General features: G+C 34.5%; 1 protein-coding gene across 1 annotated transcript in view; it reads left to right on the top strand.

The window, feature by feature from the left end:
- Positions 1–17,463, top strand: part of DGKB (diacylglycerol kinase beta) — a 723,782-nt gene that overhangs the window by 228,521 nt on the left and 477,798 nt on the right. The window contains 1 exon segment of the mRNA XM_047695654.1: positions 951–1,049. Within this exon segment, the coding sequence (XP_047551610.1) occupies positions 951–1,049 (99 nt within the window).

Here is a 17,463-nt window from a genome sequence, read left to right as displayed (position 1 = left end):
TGTAGCCATGACTTAAATGGAGTGACTTTGGTTCAAAACTGAAAAATGATGCCGCTCCATTTTTGTTTTGAACAAAGCACATTACTTTACTAACATGTATAATTGTTCTAAAGTAGTAATATTTTATGATAAATTTTATATTTTAATAATTTTATATTAAATTAATATGGAGTGAGAGAGCGAGAAGTCCCTAGATGCCTTTAGCAAATTTGTATGATTCCCATAAAAACTACCACCTCAATTTTAAAAATCACTATTTAATGTACTATGTTATAACACCTTAATATAAACTTGTGACCAAGATGGATAAAAATACAGCTTAGGTTCATACATGTTAAATAGTAAAAAACATTACGTGATTATATCCTAACTTAATGTAGAGCTGATAAATACAATATAAAGATAAATTTTTATAATCATAATCATCTTCTTATATTTATATCCTGCTCCTACTGAGATGAATCTCTGGTTACATTTACATATTGAATTACAAAGTTAAAACTAATGATGGGATCAATTATGCCCCATACTGAGCTGTGCACTTTGGAATGACTTTGAGAAAACAGGAGGGTCAAAAAAAAAAAAAAAAAAAAGCATCCACGGCACACAGTGGTTTCAGAATTATGCTAACAGATAAGCAAAGGAAGAGACAATAATTTGCATTTGTCAAGGAAATCAGGCATTCATTGGTATAAAACCTAAAGTATTTTGAATATAAACATTTCTCAGAATTCGAAAATATATACGCTGGGTCATAGAAGTTGCTGAACTGTGGATTTAAGGTAGATATATAAGGGCAAACATAACCTCATTCCCTTTTTGATCCTCTTAATTGTTCTTGGAATCCTTTTGATGTATTTTTTAATGCATTTGCTGTATCTCAGTTGAAATATCTGCTCCATATTTGCTGTTGTCATGCCAAATGATAGTGTCTTCTTTCTCCTTCCTAGCTGCATAATAAATGTGCTTCTCATCTCAAACCTGAATGTGACTGCGGACCTTTGAAGGACCATATTTTACCACCCACAACAATCTGTCCAGTAGTCCTGGTGAGTTTTTCCTTCTCATCATTCTGCTCTAACTTGGGGTTTCTGTGAAGAACTGGTATGCTATACCATTAAATGCTTCCAGGGCTGATTCTTTTCCATTGATCAAGGCAGTGCTCTATAGATCAAAAATGCCCCATTACTGCCAAGTAGACACCTTTGCCCACTATATTTTCTTTTTTCTTCATGGCACAGTAAACGTTTTTGTAAGGTGTACTCTAACTGAAGCTGACTCAGGCTTCACCAGTTAGTCATGCTGTACTTACCAGAAATTGTATAGGCAGAACACTTCTACATCTTACATGTTTTATAGATCTAGCTTCCCAGAATAATGAAGTTATTCTTATGGGCAATTTTGCTGGAGATGCACATTATATATCTGCAATGTTCAGTCCTCTTATCTAGGTCAGAGGCTACCTAGAAAGAGGACGCATATGCTGAAGAAAGTTATGCACTGTCATTAGGTGTATTTTATTTTTTATTGGTGAACAATAAATTTAACCACCTGCAAAATACTTAATTAAATAAATATGTAAGTGGGAAATGCATAACTGAGGCAACCCAGGGAAGAGTCAAACCTCGATATAAAGAGAAGTAGGTAGTCAAAGATAATATTCACATTACATTTCAAAATCCAAATTGTTTCTAAAGTGAAACGCTTATTTTACAAAACAAACTATTTTATATCCATAATGTAGTTCGCATTTTTAAATACGACACGGAAATTAAGTGGCTGGGACTTTAGCTTGATATAATAAAAATACAACAACTAAGAAATGTTAGACAAATACTTTTCTAAAGGTCAACCTAGAAATTAATCAAATTACTCAATTTGCACCCACTTATGATTCATTTTGTAATTATCTGTAAAATACTGGTTGTATTTTAAATGTCTTTATTTAAAAATTATTTAAAACTCTTCATTTTCTCAAACTACAAATGTAGAGCAAAGGAAAATACCCCACATTGCTGAGGATAGCAATAACTAATTCTCAGTTTCCTTTCTTCATGTGAGATTCATTAGACATCCTGTAGTAAATAAGATTAATTAAAAATAATGAATGCCACATAAAAATACTTTTTAGATGAATTTTGGTGTTATTTTATTTTTCATAGCATTATCTTAAAGGACTTGTACCATTTTTAGATATTTATATTCTTTTTAAAGTTATAGTAATTTTACTACTTTTGATGCAGGCTTGATCTCAGATTTTAACCCTAGAAAGAAATTCATCATGTCATCCTAACATCTAGCTGCCTATGTAAAACCCTACTAAGTTCATTGAACCAGGAGACTACTTCCTTGGTCCACTTATGTCAACCTCTGGTCACTTAAAGTCAAGCATGAGCTGCTTTCTTTTTATTACTCTATCTTTTCTTTCTTTGAGAGAATCAAAGGTAGAGAACATGTGTTACGTGAATATTCTTGTATTCTAACAATCTTAACAAAACCCTCACACTGGTTTTTTTTTTTTTTAGATCCTCTTGATTCTGAAGATTTATTTTCAATCATTAAATCTTCCTACAGTTTTAATCATGATTTGCATCTCAACATTTGCTCTTTTATCATTTCCTTGGTACTACCTACTCTATAATATTTGGCACTGTTGACGACTTCGTCCTTCATGAATGCCTACCTTTCACTGACCGCCATTATGCCACACTCTCCTGGGCTTTCTTCTGTTTCTCTAGATACCTGCCCTTTATCTTTCCTGGTTTTCATGACTTCATCCTGCTCCATGATGGTGAATCCTTTTGCTCAACCCTCATATATCATAGCTTTTCACCCTTAACATTCTTCCCAGTGGGATCTTGTTTATTTAGTTGACTTCATTATCATGTTAATTTATATTCAGTTCATCATCCATCTATAGGTTTGCATCCCAAACCTATAAGCCTGCAACTTGAAGGCCCCATGCTGTCTTACATGCCCAATATATTATCATTATTAAATGTAATAATAGTAGCTCATATAGAGAGAGCACATATACCATACCAGCTACTATGCTTAACATATTCATTCATTAATTTAGCAAGTATTTATTGAGTGTCTTGTTGATGCCAAATAGTATTATAGGTAGGGAGATAAAATGGTAAAAGCTAAAGTAAATCTTTGCTTTTGTAGATTTTTCATTCCAACAATAAACAATGAAATAAGAAAATTATTTCATACCTGGTTGTGCTTTAAATATAAAGGGCAACGCTGAAGCAGGAAAAGAAGAGAAGAAATGTGGGGCTGTAGTTACTAAGGGGGTACACTTTAGAGTTCAATATGGGAATAGTTGAATGAAGAGCTGAAGAATGTGAGGGAGTCATCCACATGACTGTTGGGGGATGGAACTTCACAGAGGTGTCACCAAGGATGGACAAGTAAAGATTCAGAGGCATCAAGGAGATTAGTGACTGGGCCTAAGTGAGAAGGAGGAGGAATAGTAGAGGAGAAGGTCAAAGATGTCATAAAATGTTCGTCCTGTAGGGCACTTTAGGCCACTGTAAGATCTTTAGCTTTTATTCTGAATGAGGTTGGAAGCCAATAGAGGATTTTGATCAGAAAAGGGGATGATCTGACTTACAGTTTAAAAAGAACAATGTAACAATGTTGAGGGGGCAGCAATGAACAAAACCTAATGTGATACTTCTCTTAGAGAATTAGGAACCCGGGATATTGCTGAGAGAAAGGATGGCATAAACTGTATGAGAATTTAGAGGATTGGGACGAAGTTACACTACAGGCACTGAGGAAAGTGGGAGCTTAACGGATCAAGGGAATAAATACCATTTGTTTGGCAGGGAGTAATGAGCAGCCCCTTGTTAATCATCATAAATTTAGAATAAGACCAGTAAGCTTGGATGAGTATATTTCTCTAGTCACATCCAGTTATATTTCTCCATTTTTATTCTAGTTCTAGGAGTAGTATAGGCATAGCCTAGCTTTAAGGAGATTACATTTTGCTAAATCTGATAAAAGGAGGGAGTAGCCAGGGAGTTGAGAGTATATGCAATAGAGTGAGTATAAAGATTGACCATGGAATTTAAGCTGGGAGGTGAGGGAAGTAAGGACACGGAGAGGGAGGTACAATAATGGGTGGTAGGAAGAATATGTTGTAGATTATTGTGGAATCCTAGATTGTTGAAATCAAGGTTATCATTGTTTCAGTGTCAGGTTGTGAGAATGAGTGGGATAGCAAATTGAGATTATGAAAGGGTTGTGGTCACTGGTAATGATAGGTATGAATTTGTTTAATCCTCACAGTGACACTATAAGATAAATATTATAACTATCTACATTTCTTTTATGGGTAAACTGAGAAACAGAGAAGTTGAGTAAATTTCCTATGTCACATGGCTATGAGCTAACAGGCCAGAATTGGAACCCAAGAATTATTATTCCATAACTCATTCACTGAACTTACCATTCTCACCCTTTTTCCAAATCCCAAACACGCCCTCTCCCTCTCCTGTTTTTCTTACCTTGGTGACTAGAACGTTCATATTCTAACTTTGCCAAGATAGAAACCTAAGAATTATCATTGGTGACTCATCTTAAATATCAGATTAATCATTGGGCAGCCCATTCTGATGTTTTCAATCCTTTTTCTTTCTTCAGCCCCACTGCAACTGCCTCATGTGGCACCATCACAAATTATTGTTCAGGATTGTCCTAATGGCATTCTTACTGAATTACCTCCATTCCACACATTCTTCATTCTGCGGGAACAGAATGAATCCACTTACGAAAAATATCTAATATTTTCCTGCTTAAATATTTTAACATATTTAAAATAAGTAAATATCCAGTAATTCTCTATTTGAATTCCAATTTATCTAACATGGTAAGCAAGGCTCTAACTAGATTGACTCACCCAATCCCTCATGCCAGTAGCACACTTGAATTCAAGGATAATTTGAACTACTATAGTTCTCTTAAGTACACCCACTTTCTAAAGCTTTTGGAGTTTTCTATATGTTAATGAATCAGCCTGAATCACTTTACTTTTAAATTTCCCCTGCTTTGCTAAATAGAAATTAAAGGTTACTTTTTTAGCCTGGGATAAATACTCATACCACTATTAGACCCATTAACTATTTACATACTCATAAAGAAATTATACCATTGTTCTGCCCACAAAATTGCTTAATCAGTTCTGACTGATGGGCTCTGAGACTTTTTAATTTGTAAACTCTCATTTGACATCCCAGGAATAATTCCACACCATATCACACGCTGTAAATTTTTTTTAACTTTTGTTTAAAGAACATCGTTAGTCTTCACAAGTAATATAATCTCGTTTTCCTTTTTTTCCAATAACAATTTCCTTCTTAAAAATTATGAGTCCCATTTTTCTCATGCTGATGTTCTTGAAGAAGAGCAGGTGAGGTTCAGAATCACTGTAAGATGGCCATGAATAGAAGAAATCTCTCTTTAATCTAGGAAATATAAAATGAAGAGCTTAAGATACTTACTTTTATTGAGGTTTTTCTTTCCTTTGCCTTGACTATATAGTCAGACATTAGCTATTGAATGAGTGACATAAACTTAATATGGAGCTTAATTCCTGGTTGAAACACCTAAATAACATACTACAAAGTCAAGGTCAACAGCAGCACTCTTTTGATATTTTAGGACATCTTTTTAGGCGTTATTTATCTTTTAAAAAATCCCACATCACATTTCCATCACATTTCTCAGCCTCCCAATTGCTCCCCAACACTTGTTATTACCTTTAAGTTAATGAGTCAGTAGATGTGTGCTCACCTGTATGGAGATTAGCAAGGTAAGCACCTTCTTTGCACTGATGGCATGCTCTTATTGGCATATATTACAAACGGCGTTCACACATAATTGATCTTGATAGTGCCTATTGCCATAAAAATGGATCCAAACCAACTACTCTGAAATTAAAATGAAAATGTGACCAGTGAGTCTATACATCATATATAATCCCTGCTTTCTGGGATTGCTTTTGGTTTCTGGCATATTTTGAGAGTATTATAAAAAAGCCATATTGCTTAAAATTGATGTAGTTTAGAGATTTTTGTCAAGATACTTCTGTGTTTGAATACTTACAATGCTTTCTTTGAAAAATCTTCCAGCAAAAATGATGACATTCATGGTCCATTTACTGCCATATCGGAGAAAATTCAGAACTGTTTCCAAAGGCAGATTTCTTGAAGGCCTTCCCTCATCCTATCTCCAAACAAATGTAAAGTGATTCCCATCTATTCAGTGGGGACCCTTGATAAGTAACTTAATTTCCATAAGAGGCCATTAATCCTTCCCAATTGATTGTTAAAATGAATATTTCTCCTTTGAATGGAGTCCATTAAAAAATATGTTCTTGGGGCGCCTGGGTGGCTCAGTGGTTAAAGCCTCTGCCTTCGGCTCAGGTCATGATCCCAGGGTCCTGGGATCGAGTTCCGCATCGGGCTTTCTGCTCAGCAGGGAGCCTGCCTCCTCCTCTTCTCTCTCTCTGCCTGCCTCTCTGCCTACTTGTGATCTGTCTGTCAAATTAAAAAAAATATATATATATATGTTCTTGACTCTCCTTATAGATGGAACTTAGAAATTCCTGCTGTCCAATATCAAAATGACAATGAAAAAAATTATAATAATTTCATGGAGAACGTGGCCTGATAAGCATGAAACCCACCTTTTATGTTCTAAATTTTACCCCCAACCAAAGATGGACTTGGTCCATCTGTTTTAGTCCCTTACTGAATTGCTTTAATTAAATTCAGACTCTCCATTATGTCATTTACCTACATTGAAAGATATTTTAAAAGTGATTTGGAACTCCTTATTGTAACAAAAAAAAGCTATGTTTTTAGAGATGCCTTCATTACCTGACAGAAATTCCTCAGTTCCCTTTATCATGGTTTGTTTTCTTTCAGGCCCTATCATCCTATTACTGTCATATTTTTATTATATAGTATTACATACTTATTATTTACACACACACACACACACACGTTAGCCCCTCACCCCCAGAAAGGTTGAATACAATAGATCCAGGTATTATGTTTAAATTAAAATTTTTTTAAAAAAGAGAATATTCCAGATAAGCATTTAAGATGAAACACAATGCCTGAATCCATTACTGTCGTGTTTTATCTTCTACCCTTAAAATGCACAGAGGTAAATGCATAAGACATTTGACAATGATGTATGTATTTATGTTATTTACTTCTTTGTGATAACCCATAACTTTATTACTATCCCATCCATAAATTTCTCTTCCTTTTATTGGCCTCAGAACTTCTAAAATTATTTTTAATAGTTCATAAATTTGTTGAATCACAGAAATCAATGAAATAGGCTAGGTAAAGTCCTTTGATTCTTAGAGTAATTTACTAGAGGAAGCTATAAATTTGATCAACTTCTCTAGAACTATAGTGTAGTCTTGCGGCGCCTGGGTGGCTCAGCGGGTTAAGCCGCTGCCTTCGGCTCAGGTCATGATCTCGGAGTCCTGGGATCGAGTCCCGCATCGGGCTCTCTGCTCAGCGGGGAGCCTGCTTCCTCCTGTCTCTCTGCCTGCCTCTCTGCCTGCTTGTGATCTCTCTCTGTCAAATAAATAAATAAAATCTTTAAAAAAAAAAAAAAAACTATAGTGTAGTCTGTATGTTCATTCCAGGTTTTATATTATTTTTTTATGATCAGTCCATTTGGGTCTCTGGGAGTGTACATGTTTTTATAATGATTCTTCAGTTTGAGGGAGGCTTTTATTACATTGATCCTTTCACTATCAACAAAAGAAAACTTGAGGGGCACCTGGGTGGCTCAGTGGGTTAAAGCCTCTGCCTTCGGCCCAGGTCATGATCCCAGGGTCCTGGGATCGAGCCCCACATCAGGCTCTCTGTTCAGCAGGGAGCCTGCTTCTCTCTCTACATTTCTCCCAGCCAAGAAGCTCATCTCAATGGTTGTGCATGTGCAAATACATCATACCGCAACCATGTGCAACAGCCGAAGCTGCCAAGTCAGCTTCATCTCACAGAGGGCTTTGAAAATGCCGCAGATATAATTTTGGTTAGTATTATAATGGTCAACCCTATGGCCAGTTATGACATTGAGAGATTATGCGGATTATGCTCCTTTTTGCTAGGAAATGTTTATAAGTAGGACGAAGACAAGGAAATAAAGGACTATACCAAAAGGAAATGGTGGGGGCGCCTGGCTGGCTCAGTGGGTTAAAGCCTCTGCCTTCCCCTCAGGTCATGATCTCAGGGTCCTGGGATGGAGCCTGGCATCAGGCTCTCTGCTCAGCAGGGAGCCTGCTTCCTCTTCTCTCTGCCTGCCTCTCTGCCTACTGCCTCTCTGCCTACTTGTGATCTTTGTCTGTCAAATAAATAAATAAAATCTTAAAAGAAAAAAGAAAACGAGATGTCTCATGAGGAAGTGGCATTTTAAACTTTATGTTTGAACAGTGAAATGAAGCAGATCATTGTAAAAATCACTATTATTATATTTAGCTCCATGATTTAATTTACTTTTCTCCATGCTAGAGTAATTCTTGTACATCATTATTTAAAAATAAGATTCCTTTTTTCTAAATAAGGGATGGATTATTTTGTCATTTTCTGTATCAGTATATACTAGTAAAGCTAAGAAGTTAAATATAGGGATGATATAATGTTGATTATTTTAAACTAGAGTTTATTTATTTATTTATTTATATTTTATTTATTTATTTGACAGAGAGAGAGATCACAAGTAGGCAGAGAAGCAGGCAGAGAGAGAGAGAGGGAGAAGCAGGCTCCCTCCTGAGCAGAGAGCCTGATGCGGGGCTCGATCCCAGGACCGTAGGATCTTGACCTGAGCTGAAGACAGAGGCTTTAACCCACTGAGCCACCCAGGCGCCCCTAGAGTTTATTTTTTAAAGGTTTCATTTACTTGCTAGAGAGAGAGGAAAAGAGAGAGCATGTGCAGGTGCACATGCAAGCCGGGGGAGGTTCAAAGGGGGAGGGAGGGAAAGAGGGAAAGTATCCCAAGTAGATTGTACACAAAGCACAGAGCCTGAAGCAGGGCTGAATCTCGCAACCCTGAGATCGTGACCTGAGCTGAAACCAAGAGTCGGATGCTTAACCGATTGAGCCATGCAGGTGTCCCTAACTGGAGTTTATATTAAAGATAAGCATCTACTGTTTATATACTATAATGACTGTCTTTATTTTAAGATCATTACTGATAATCTATGTGCATTATTTTTATATACAATATCTGCAGTGCAAGATTCTTTTATGTTTTATCATCTTTTTCTCTCTACTTCTTCCTTTCTTCTTTTCATTGTCTTTTTAAGTTTCTGGAGCTAGGGGCGCCTGGGTGGCTCAGTGGGTTAAAGCCTCTGCCTTCAGCTCAGGTCATGGTCCTAGGGTCCTGGGATCGAGCCCCACATTGGTCTCTCTGCTCAGCAGGGAGCCTGCTTCCTCCTCTGTCTCTCTGCCTACTTGTGATCTCGGTCTGTCAAATAAGTAAATAAAATCTTTAAAAAAAAAAAAAAAAAGTTTCTGGAGCTAAAAGTCCAGATAAGAGCATTTCTCTTATTTCCCAGAAATTACACTCTATTGGCTAAGACAGGCAAGCTGATTACATACTATGGCAAGATAAATATTAACTTATAGGGGCCCTTGAGGACAAACTCTTAATTCTTCTGGAGGGTAATTCAAAGAGTAAATGAAGATTTTCTTGAAGAAATAAAATGATGCCTGACTTTTGAAAAATAAGTGGGGATTTGACTGCCAAATACACAGTGAATGCCATATGAGTAGTCGAAGCAACCAGAGAGGACAGAGTGAGATCTTGAAACTAAGAAATGGTTATTGAGGGTTATGTGTAAAGGTGAGTCTTGGAGAGAACGACAAGATAAGGTATGAGATAGTGAAAATCCTGTCCTGTCTTGTCAAGGAGTTAAGCTTATCCAGTATAAATAGGAGACTACATGATCAGGTTTTAGAAAGAAAATTCTGATGAATCGAACTAATCAAAAACTAATGATGTATTATATGGTGGCTAATTGAAAATAATAAAAAATAATAAAGATTATGTCTGAGATTTAAATTAAAAAAAAAGAAAGAAAATTCTAGTAGCAGTGTGATCTAAAATAGATTTAAAGCTGGGGAAAAAAATAAAGCTGGGAGCACAGGAGATACGAGAGTGTAAATAGAGGCTTGTGATGTGAACAATCAGAAACATCAACAGAGTAAGAAAATGAGCAAATCAGGAGAGAAGATTGTAGCCAAAACTGGAATTAAAGTGTCTGATTTGATTTCAGAGTAGATTAGTCATAGAGGATGGTAAAATCCGGTTTGCAGCCATGGATCTGGGAGGCTCTCTTCCCAGTGTGGAGAGGAGGTTCACTAGCTATCAGGAAGTCAAGTAACTCTAGGGATAGTTTATTGTATGTTGTCCTTAAAACATCCCAAGATAATTATAGGGTCTTGATGAATTGGTTGCTATATAACCATAATGAATAAGAGTGGGAAGAGTTAGGAGATTCCTTGAGTTTCAAATGATAAGAGATATTCTACTCTGAGTCTGAAGGAATGATGATTTAAATGGAAAGCTGAGTGATTTCCATAAAACTATAGAACAAGTACTGGCTGAGAGAATGAACAATCTCTTTTCAGAAACATACTAAAGAAAGTGGCAGTGACTTAGAAAGAAAAGCAGTAATTTATCTTAAGCAAAGATTCAGAAAGCCCAGTAAAAAGTGTCAGAAATGAAGTGAGATACAAAAGATCAATTTAGGAGAAAGAAATCAGAAATAAGGTTGGGATAGTGATGACCAGAAAGGAAAGAGACTAGAAATTTAAGTTTCACTTGAACTCTGGATCAGTGGGCAAGTTGTTTCCTTCAAAGGGCTACAGAATCATAACAAATGATTTGTGTCCAGAATATAAAAATAACTTATGTAAATAAATAATAAGTAGCAAACAATCCAAACCAAAAGGGCAAAAGACCTAAAGTAGGCTTTGAATAATATATATATATATATATATATATATATATATATATATATACACATAAATACACACACACACAAATCTCCTAAAAACATATAATGTATGCACACCATCTTTACTCCATCAGGAAAATACATTTTTAAATCTCAATAGGTAACACTACACACCCCAAAGAATTATTAAGACAATTAAAAATCCTAGGCTTTGGAAAGGATAGAAAGCAAGTGGATTGTTCATACATTGCGGATGGGAGAATAAATTGTTTCAGCTATGTTACAATACTGTGTGGTAATATACTCTCTGTATTTGAGTCCTGATTTTTTCACTAATTTTGTGATATGGGGCAAGTTACTCATATTTCATATGTTTGTATTCCGTTTGTAAAATGGAATTAAATGAATTAATTCATGAAAACTGCCTAGAAGTATGCCCAGTATATAGCAAGTGTTCAGATGATCTCACCTACTATCATGGTTATTTTAAGTTTTATGTTGGAATTTAAAAAGTAAATTTCAACTATTTATTATTAAATAAAATTGATAAAAACAACATTAAAATTAAGAGAAAAATTTAAAAATTAGAGTAAGATATGTAAGAATAATTATTAATATATAAAAGAAAGCACTTTTAAAAACTTCCTCCTGATTCGTAGATGTGTATTTAGATATATTTGTAATTAAACTTGATATAGCATGTGACACCTTATTTTTACACTTAAACTAATATCATTAAATGTTTGTGTTTCTGTATACTATGGAACATTGCTATTCATGGCTATATAATATCTTATTAAGTGAAGATATCATAATTTAGTTGAAATAATGTTTATGTCTAGCATGTTTCCAATTATTTATTTTGTTATGATATATAATACCTTACTGAACATCTTTATGAAGAATGGCCTTTCCTGGTTACTCTGTAATTGATATTCCAAAGTATCCTTTTTTCTGCTTATACTGTGTTACTTTGTTCTGCACATGAATCAGATTTCACAGTTCTTTAGTTCTTTCTGCACTATAAACATATCTTAATCGGGAATATAATGTTTGGAGTGTTTCCTAAAACAAAACAAAAAAAAGTTTTAGCATAAACTATTAATGGAAACATTTAAGTAACTTATTTTAGAAGATAATTGTATCTTAAGTTTACACAAACATCATATTATCAGATAGTATTCATTGGCAGATAGTGATATAAAAAATCAAGTGTATGTTCAATATGGTGCCTCTTTTGGACCAGTTGTGGTCTCTTCTCCCCAAAATACTTTATATTCTTTTTATAATAGTCTATATAATCCTAAATAAACATAGAAGAATGCCAACAGAATCAATAATGAAGTTCGTTTGCTCAGAGAAAGGAAAATAAAGCTATTTGGGTAATATGAATTCTAGACATCCCTTAGACTTGATTCATATTTTTCCAACTACCTCTCTTCTTTACTGTGACTGAAAAGTTGAACAACATGGTGTTGCTGAAATACCAGTCCACGCATTTCTACATATAACACTCTTAGAGAACCATATGTCTATGTTACCTTCTTTTCTTCCAATCTTGCTTGCTGTTCTACAATTATAAGAATTCTACTAGATTATGCATTATAGATATGGTGATTAAGTTAGTGTAGTTTCGGGTATATTAAATCTTTCCTTTAAAGGATGTGTTTTATCAAGTCATTACTCCTCAACAATGTCAAAGAGAGAGAGAAAGCATGCTATGTATGTATTTTCCTCACGGTCCAGCTATTATGGGATCTCTCTGTCTTCTTTGTCACTTAACTGTAATCAGAACACTTAATAATGACCATTTCAATAGTAAACATGAGCCAGTGTAAGGGGAGGCGGGGAGATGTTTGAATTCCTCATGATTCTGAAATTTGGATTTTGAATGCTCTGGAACCTTGCTTCCTATACTAGTTGTAGGGCTCCCAGAAGTTTAATGGAGAGGTGTGAACAGTTGGCTAAGGCTGTGACTTGCTGCAGTGAGCTTCAGTTTTTATTTAACATCAATTCAGCTGCTTCTCCCTTCTTTGCATTTACCTCTTTAACCTTTAACCACAGTTACTGAAGTCATCTATTTTCTTCAAATTCTTTATGTAATGTACCATGGGTTTATGCCTGTGCAATTTTCTTTTTTGTCTAAAGAGTGGGGACAAAACCCATTGTCAGTGCTCAATAAATGTTTCATCAGTGCCATTACTTAATATTCATTTAATTAATATTCATTATAGATCAATTCATAATTGTCATCATGGTAATGATAGGCAAAAAAGAATCTAATTTTTTCCATACTTTGAAAATCTAACTCGGACTCATTTTTAAGTTATTATTCATAAAAAGATAGCTGCTTTTTATTTATTTATTTTAAAAATATATAGAATTAAATTCTGAACATTCCTATATTTTTTTGTCAATGGTTTTCTGACTCAAATTTCAGTGAGGAACACATTTAAGCACTAAAGCTCTAGGATGTTTATAATATACGTGTACATCCATTTTGGATGGACAGAGTCTTCATGTATGTATATTTTAAAGGTACATAGGATAAGAAATGGGAAAAGACCCTGCACACTAAGTGATGATCCCATCATCTACACTTGTGAGATGAACCATTTATCTGTTACATTGTCTTAGATTGATTTTAGTGGTTTCCAAAGAACCCATCTTTGTAGTAGCTTAGGCTGTGTAGTATAGTATATGTATACTTACAAATAAGGTCTAATCTAGAAGAAAAAATTCATTATATTGTGGCAAATTATATTTGTTTCTACCTAAATGAGTATGATAGAGTTCTATTGTTAGGATTCTAAAATACTATTTTTAGTTGCTTTTTTTTTTTTTTAAATAGGGCTGCAAAGATGTTTTTCCACATTTCTCTGATATTTTATGCCTAACATGTAGCTGTACCCAGAGCAAATTATAATAATTTTTTTAAGGAAACAAACTTGGAGTCTGTTAATTTTGTCATGATTTATGGAAAAGTAAAAATGAAAGACTGATATGACATAAACTGGGATTTCAATTAATTGAAAATCTGATGGAAATCTAAATCATGTAGGCAAAAAAATAAGCATTATCTAAAGAAGGATAAAAATATTTGATAGCTAAAATCTAGGAAACAGGCTGAAGCAAAGTAAAGAATGTCTTTTATGTACCTGTTTCAAAAGTGAGGATATGCAATTATCTATTAATGAATTAAGTTATTCTACAGCTTACTGCCAATAACATTCAAAGCAGCTTATATAAGTATGCAGCAATCTAACACAATAAATGTATACCAAAATCAAATTAGACTTAGAAATTCATGTCACTAATATCCTAAAAAAGTTGACAGAGGTAGTTTGCAAATTTGTGCTGAGTTTCTTAGTAGCCTTATGAAAAGAGGGGAAATACAGTCTTGACAGTTTTCACAACATAAAAACAAATCATTCACTTAGCGGAAACACTTTTTGTTGTTACTGTTGTTTCTGAGATCAGAGATTAATTTCTTCCATACCAAATTGTATCAGAGGGCACAACGGCTCAACAATATGGCTATCTATAATCATAGTAATGTTTATTTCCTTTGGTTTCTCTTTTTTATAATAACTGTCAATGCAGACGGATGGCTTTATGGCCAAAGTGCATTTTAGTATAAAGAAGTCTACCTGTTGCCAAAATAAAATAGTAGTAATTCTGCCATAAGGAAAAAGAAAGAAGCGTAGTAGTTAGAAGTTACATCGATGTCGTATGTGAAGATTTATTATATTGAGCAGAAGAAAATATTAAGAGCAATTGTTTTACATGATCAAGAATACTAAAGGAAACATCTGTTTTATAATATATTGATCTAAAAGGAGTAACTACAAGGTTAAGAAACGACATAGAGAAAAAAAAATACCTTAGGAGAAACCAAAAAGAAACCAGTCTATATAGGGAAGAATCAACTTCTGAAGAGAACTGCCTCAGTGATTTGACGGATTGGATTAAGAAAATCTCATTTAGTGCAAAGATGCTATCCCTAAACAAAAAATTAAAATATTTTCTTAAGTCTAAGTATACTGAAGAAAATAAAATTATGCTAAAAAGAACTGACATTTCTTCAAATTCACTCATCTATTTAATGCAATTCCCATATAATATTTATTTATTTTTTGCTTGGCAAAATGATTCCACAGTTTGCCTGGAAGAATAAATATGCACAAATAGATTATAAATTCATAAAGCCATAAGCAATAGTAAGGAAGACCTTTTTTTTTTTTTAAAGATTTTATCCATTTATTAGAGAGAGAGAAAGCTCAAGTGAGAGAGAAGCAGAGAGAGAGGGAGAAGCAGACTCCAAACTGAGTAGGGAGCCCAATATGAGTCTCGATCCTAGGACCCTGACATCCTGACTTGAGCTGAAGACAGCTGTTTAACCATCTGAGCCACCCAGGTGCCCCAGGAAAGACTTGTTTTTGACAAACCTTAAAATTATGCTTATTAAAGTCACAGTGATCAAAATAATGTCGTAGTGGCTCTAGAAGTTATAAGGACCTAGTAGAAAGTCTAAAACATAGTACACTAATATGTAGTAATGTACTATATGATGGAGGCCATATATTTAATCTAGAGGGGGATAGTGGGAATTGGTGGTGTTGAGATCACTGCATAGCCATATGGGAAACCAAATTAAGATAAATTCCACTTTATACCTATTCCAAAATAAATCAAACATGGATTAAAGATTTATTTTTGCCCTTTAAAAAGATTTTTTTTGCCTTTTTATCTTTTTCCTAAAAGGAAAAGATTAAAGAAAATGTTGACAGACTTGACCAATCAAAAAATTTTTTTAAATGGTAAAGAAAGAAAAAAAAAAATAAAAATGTTAAAAGACCAAAGCTCACAAATCAAGGCAAACATAAGCATTATAACAACAACAAAAAAACCCTTGTTTTGTAGAATTCATGGAAATAACTACAAAATAATTTTAAAACTTAACCAATAATTAAGAAATTTAAATTACCAATAATTAAGTTACCAATAATTAAGAAAATTAAAACAAGTTAGAGATCATACATTTTCTACTCAGTAAGACATGATTGCCATGGAGTGTGGCATTTATAGATGCTCCCAGATATGTGAACCTCTGTATTGGTATTTTTCTGCTTGTGCCCTCCAAAGCAAGATTGGGGTTAGGGCAGGGCAAATATCCAGAACTAACTGCATTACAGTAGAAATAAATACTTTAAATCATTTCTGTCTTCTACCTTTTAAACTTTGAGTGCAATTAAAGTCAGATCCCTTCACCACTAGACATTTAAGGGTAAATTCTACCTTGCAGAGGTAACCTATGGTTTTAATGATTCCAGATGAAGTGGCGGTGATCATAAAGTATTTATATGCATGCTTTTCTCTGTTTACTATTAAATATAACTTCTTTATTCTCAACTTTCAACGTGAAACCTGAACAAGAATTGATTCATTTAAAACATTTGGTCTGTACACCAATTTCATGCACAATGCAGTGATTTTTGACACTCTTCTATCTTTTTTTCTTAGTTCAACCTGCATTTCCCCTTTCTATAGAAGAAGGATTGTTTAGTTCTTTTGAGGCTGCCATACTTACTCCTTGCCTTCCAGCCTAGATGGTAAAATATATCATTTCAAATTCTGTTGCTAATGCTCACAGAAGCTTTGACCTAGTTGGCCTTACTTGCCTAAGGAAACCCACATCTTATAGGAATACAGCTCACCACACCATATTCTATTCCGTATAATATTATTCCTGTTTCACCCCAACCTCAAATATTCTTGAATTCTTCCATTTGGTTACCATTACTCCAACATCCTTGAGTCACCAATGCCTGTATCCTTCCAGTCTTTCTTTCTTTCTTTCTTTCTTTTTTTTTTATTCTAGCACTTTTTGCTTCTCTTTCTCCCCATTTTTCTCCTTTCGTGGCCTTTGTCACAATATGTAATAATATATTGACTCACTAATTTACAGTTGAAACCCTCAAATAAGGTGTCACTTAACATGCTTGTGATAGGTAGCTCTGGATAGCACCATGATCTGAGTCCAGCACTGGAACTTCTCTGTTTCTACTCTTAGTGATATGTCTGCCCTTGAACTCATACTAGAAGGATGGCTGTTATTTTCTGTTTTTCTGTATTTGTATATGGATCTGAACTTGTCTGCTTCTTAACGTAGCCATAACTATATGCAGCTGTGGAGATACACTCACCGTGTCAGATTTTCCTCCTTGTTCTACCTCAACTCACAGTATTCTCATTCCTGATTATAAAATGTGTGGAAGACTATTCTTGCTATTCATCCCAAATCCAGTGATGGTCTTTTTGGACGGTTTCCCAAGGAGCAGAGCATGAACCAGGGGCTTGGGTGTTTGTGATTTATAGAGGGAGGAATGTCTCTTTTTCTTTCTTTCTCTTTCTTTCTTTCTTTCTTTCTTTCTTTCTTTCTTTCTTTCTTTCCAGCATAACAGTAT

Source organism: Lutra lutra, chromosome 11, assembly GCF_902655055.1.
Source record: "Lutra lutra chromosome 11, mLutLut1.2, whole genome shotgun sequence".
NCBI classification, from domain to species: Eukaryota; Metazoa; Chordata; class Mammalia; order Carnivora; family Mustelidae; genus Lutra; species Lutra lutra.
Note: the sequence above shows the minus strand (reverse complement) of the source record. Positions and strands in the feature narration are given on the sequence as shown.